This window comes from Anoplophora glabripennis, unplaced genomic scaffold (assembly GCF_000390285.2).
Source record: "Anoplophora glabripennis isolate ALB-LARVAE unplaced genomic scaffold, Agla_2.0 scaffold1301, whole genome shotgun sequence".
Taxonomy (NCBI): domain Eukaryota; kingdom Metazoa; phylum Arthropoda; class Insecta; order Coleoptera; family Cerambycidae; genus Anoplophora; species Anoplophora glabripennis.
Genome location: NW_019417610.1, coordinates 11726 through 17499, shown reverse-complemented (window position 1 = coordinate 17499; position 5774 = coordinate 11726). Strand labels below are relative to the sequence as shown.

Below are 5774 nucleotides of genomic sequence, written 5' to 3'. Positions count from 1 at the left end.
AAAAAATTGAAATAAAAAAACAAATAGGAACAAAGACTATTTAATAAAATACGGAAAACATATAATAATAAAACACAAATAAAATAATAGGTGTCTAAATGTACTTTACAATGGCAAATTAATTTTATAGCAAATTTTCAAAGTGGCCTCAACTTCGATACATTTTCTTACTCGTTGTTTTCTAGACTTACACAAAAAATTAACAATTTTTGCAGTCCGGCTTTGGATTTTTTTGCTGTCATACATGCATACATGAAGTATCGTGAGTGCATTAACCCTACCAAATATGAACCCATTATTCCATTCTTTACCAAAGTTATGAAATAAAGCAGTTTTGACCAAAAATTATAAATCACCCTGTATCTCAATAAAGAATGGCTAAGGAGCTATTTCTATAGGCTATCCTAGTTACCCTAGATGTCCTCTATCTCCCATTAAGCCATGTCCCTCTCGTGATGCAACACCCTGTATATATATAATCACGTATTCGGAAGGCCTAGTAAGGACAGAAAATCGTAAAAAAAAATTTTACTCGACTTTTAAAAATGAAGGAAATCAACCCATAACTTCCACTAAGAGGGCGGTCCGGTCAGATGCCCGGATGCTCGTAAAATTTTGTAACGTAATATCACGAACTAGTCTGAACCGAACAGCGTTGCCAAGTTCACATCATAATCTGTGGTTCACATTTACTTTGGGTTTCGCGTTAAACGTATCCACTTAATCCGCTTTAGTATACCTATACATATGTAGGTACGAAACCAATAAAATGTAAGTAAATAAAGGAGCATGCTGCATTTTATTATAAATAATTTTAACAATTGTATTAACTTAGTGCAAAATGTTTTAACAAACCTGACATCTCGAAGTCGACTTTCGTTAAAAGAAAATAAATAAAGCAGAGGTAGTTACCTGTTTGTAGGCACACCGTATTTTATCAAATAAAAAAAGTCGGCACACTAAATACCCGAATATACAAAATACACTACACACGGTTATAAAACCATTAACAATTTAAAGCGTGTATTCAAATCTACCACCCACCACATCTCCCGCATTTTTTTCCGAAAATTGGTGAAGATCGCACCATACACATGGAGAGGGGATGTGGATTGGAAAGACACACGAAACTCTTAGTTTATTTCGGATTGTTTAAAGTGTCGGTCGCGATGGCTTTGTATACGAATGCCGAATATATGGACATGGTGATTTTATACGGAGAGTGTATACAGAACGCAAATGCCGCTGTAATTGAATATCGGAGACGTTTCCCTGATAGACAGAACTTCCCAAGCCCGCGGACAATTGCGCAAGCCGTCCAGCGTCTTCGTGACACGGGGTCTATCATACCGCGGAGAGATCGTGCAGGACATCGACAAAATGACTTAAATGTGATAGAGGCTGTTTTAAATGTAGTCGAGGAGCAGCCTACTATTTCCACAAGAACAATTTCAAGGTGATTGGAGATATCACATACCAAAGTTTGGCGTATATTGCGCGAAAATTCACTCAACCCGTAGCATTTTCAAAAAGTTCAAGTTTTAGAACCAGCTGATTTCCCCAATCGTCTTGAATTTTGCAATTGGTTCCTAAATCGAAGTGCAGCAAAACCTAACTTTATTAACAAAGTACTCTGGACGGATGCATGCTGTTTTACTCGTGCTGGCATTTTAAACAGGTAAAAAACATATTACTTCTTCAAAAACAATAAGTACCTACGTAGGTTACACCAAAGTTTACATTTACACTAAAGTTTACATTTATTATGTATTGGTTATACGCAACTGCATTTGAATAATAAATTGAACATAATACTGAAACTGTGTATTATTTAACATAATAAATTATAAAACGTGAACATGTTAATAATATTAAAAATGATAAATTGTAATAACCGTACATTCGAAATCAATCATCTCCATTATTCATTTGTTGTTTTAGCATCAACATTAATGAATAAATAACAATTGTTATCACAATATTGAAGGTAAAATATCTATTTATCATGTATCGAGACAAAAATGTTTATAAATATGTACTACATTTTACCTTTGTACGGCACTGTTGTTTACTTGTTTTTTGGAGACGCTCTCTAATTTACGACCAAGCTCGCCAGGATAGTATTTGACGTATAACCGACCACTTCGTGCACTCGATGCAATTGGGCGACTACAGCTACTATCAGAACACAGTGCGTATGCAGCGGTATTTCAGATTTTACGTTCAATTTCATTTTAAATTTGAAATGGTTCATCTTACGCCTCCTAAAAGTGATGACACGATTTTCCTTTGATAAAAGACCGACAACTTTTTGCTCTACTTTGCATCGAATACGATCCTACAACGGTCATATAGTGCACGTGCAAGTCAAAAGTGGGTTAGAAGGTAAGTGACCTGAGCAGGTTAGTCTAGGTCGGGAACACGTACCGAGTTGTTTATTTGTCTCCGTCTAATTGTTTTTTTTTTATAGAATATACAAGTCTCTCCTCTATTACTTACAGTCAATATTTAAATACTATATACACATAATCTTCTTTTTATAATTTATCTAGTGAGTGTTGATTTTTTAATGTCATTATTTCTGTAATGAAATTGAAATGGTTATGAAATTAAATTTAAATTATTTGAACTCTTGGAGTTTTGTAACTACAATATTAAATTTTATTTAAAGTGTAACAGAGCTAATTTCTTTGCAGCCATAATAGTCACATTTGGTCAGATGAAAACCCGCACACTACTCGTCGGTTTAGCTTTCAGCAAATTAAAAAATTAACACTATGATGTTAATAAAAACTGATTTTTGGCAAGGGATGCTCAGACCTCTTCGAGGTTCTTGCTGGGTATCAATAAAAATTTAATATGATTATAAAAAATAATTTATAGTATTTTAAATTATTATTGGCCGACGTGAGCAAATCGTTTATTTATTGTCTTTATATGAGCGAAAATATATAAATGTGGCAACGTTGCATCTAGGGCGCCTTGTTCATATTGTAGCCGTGCGCAATACTGTGAATAACCGCCTGCCGGTCGGTAACAGCCTCAAAAGGGGGTTAAATAATTGTTTGAAAATTTTTTTTCAGATTAAATATGCATTTAATTTTTTTTTTAATCACGCCATCGTATTATACTCATTTTTATCCTCTTAAAATTAATGACATTATGACTGAATTGCCATATATATATATATATATTAAATGTAAATATATACAGTACCTTGTGAATTATTTTGCAAATCTATCTTTTCCCCATCTTCCCTTTTCCAAATTACTTTCGGATCTGGTAATCCCCTTGCAATACACTGAAGGGTAACATTTGCTCCTTCATCCACAACCATATCAGTGCTTGTTGGATAATCAAGAATATCTGGAGGCACTATAAAAGACAGTGTTATATTAATATTTAATTACTTATCGACCATGTCGTTAATCGTGTGCTGCAAAGAATTTAAGTGTTTCCTTAATTTAGTCGCTTGATTGGAAGAACAACGAAATAATTTTCAAATTCTAATTAAAATTATTATCCAAATCTAATAGCCCGGAAGCCAGCGGCCCTTTTTGATGACCAAAAGAGCAAAAGCTGAAAAGTTTTCCTACGCTTCATTTGGTGTCACTAGTAAGAGAATCGACCTCCAGCTCGCGCACTTCCGGGGGGTATAGTTGCGGCAGCCTCCCAAACACGAAAAATAGTCATTAGAAAAAACTAATACTGCAAAAGCTGAGATTTTGTCGACATGTTGATTATGTTATAAACAAACGAAAAAACGCAATCAGCTGACTTCAGAGTAGGGGGTTATGCCTCAGCTTTTCATCTAAATAAGTCAAAAATATGCGCTAGGTAAACTGATACCGCAAAAGCTGAAATTTGGTAAAGTAACAGTCATCTTAATCAGTTATACGAAAAAAATTGTCTGCTGAAGTTTTTGCGCTGCATAAGTGCTCAGCTGACGAGTTGAAGGTGCAGCACATCGTCATGCGCGCGAGTGCGTACATCTTTGACTTTATAAGCTGAGTACTTTTCCTTCACTAAATATAAAGCTGAGCATTTTTTTCATTTAACTTACTAAGTTAGCTATTGTATTACCAAATATCAGCTTGTGCGGTATGAGATGTATTATTTTTTAATTTTTTAAGTTTTACTAGTAATTATATAAAAATATACAACTTTTTTCAAATATTTATTTATAATAAACGTTATGTGTGGAAGAATCTATTATCTATTTCATTTTCTGATTCATCGCCCTCAAACTCATGGTCGCTGGAGTCACTGTCGATTCCTGCCATTTATTCCTCATTACACGCTGTTTGTAAATCAGTGCGAAATATTTTATGGGTGGTTGCCAGTTATTTTGTGAAAAAAAATTCATATAAACGTAGGTCGAAATATCCTTCGTTTTCGAGATACAGTGTTTAAACTTTAATTTTGTATCTATTTTTATTAATTATTTTAAATAGTTTTAAAGATATTGACTCGAAATTTGATGGTTATTTAGAAATATTGTCAGCAACCTACTAGATAATGTACAATGATGGGCAACTTAAAGTCCCCATCAGTTTGGCCGCTCTCATTCTATCGCACCCCACCACAAATAATTACGGAATGTTTCGGTCTGGGAGTGGAGTGTGGAGATATACTACACCGTGACACCAAAAACTCTGATAGTACAATAGGGTAATTAATAATTATTAGTCTGATACCAGTTGCATTTGATATTTTTAAAATTATTATTTTAATGATTTGTAATGTAACATTTTCATGGTTAGTTAAATGAGGAATTTAAAAAAAATTAAATGTTAAAAACCATTTACTCTTTTAACCATTATTCACAACATTCACATACCTGCATATTTAATTTCTTTTTCCTTTACTCGGGATATTCATTTATAAATATTGTCGTAAATTGAATACATACAGGGCAGGCCAATAGTGATTATATTACTCTTATGCCATGCGGATAGAAAATATTTTTTTGAGGCATTGAGAGGCGCCTTAAGGGGGACATTTTTAAAATGTTATGAAATACACGGGGTGTTTCGGAAGGCCGCATCAAACATGGTTTTTAAACGCAATGGTCCCTTCTTTATATTTCATATTTTAATCATAATGATGATGAAATAATGATATATTTACAGGTATATACAAATACTTTCAGATAAAATAAATAATGTTTTCGAAAATGAATCAATTATATACCTACCTAAATTGCAAATAAAAACATAACATTTATTTATACACCATATACGTAAAAGATAAAGAGAATTTTCTTAAAAAAGAAGCAATGTTGTTTATATTATACCTTATACCACTTTGTAATAATAATTGTGTAACAGTATGTAGACCAAACATCTCAACATCTAAATTCATTCATCATCTGTTATCTCTCTAACTATAAAACTAACATTAAAAATAATAAATGTAATGGTGCTTGGTGCATAAACAGCTAATATTTTTCAATTAATTTAGGTCTTAGTTATTAATAAATAATGACACTTTGGTATTCAATGTAAATAAAAACACGTTTTTAACAAAGTAAATATATATTTTTTTAATGAAAATAAATATTTAAACGAATCGAATATATAATAATAACAGTAACAGTAACACTACCAATGACAATAATAATAATAATAATTAATAACAATAATTAATAATAGTAATAATAGTAATAATACTAGTAGTAGTAGTAGTAGTAATGGTAGTGGTAGTGGTAGTGGTAGTGGTAGTGGTAGTGATAGTGATAGTGATAGTGATAGTGATAGTGATAGTGGTAGTGG

At 32.5% G+C, this 5774-nt stretch overlaps 1 protein-coding gene across 1 annotated transcript in view; it reads right to left on the bottom strand.

Moving 5' to 3' along the window:
- Positions 1–3193: 3193 nt before the first annotated feature.
- The window catches only part of LOC108914276 (neuronal growth regulator 1-like), a 14295-nt gene continuing 11714 nt past the window's right edge, over positions 3194–5774 (bottom strand). The window contains exon 2 of the mRNA XM_023456432.1: positions 3194–3375. Within this exon, the coding sequence (XP_023312200.1) occupies positions 3194–3375 (182 nt within the window). The remainder of the gene's footprint in view (positions 3376–5774) is intronic.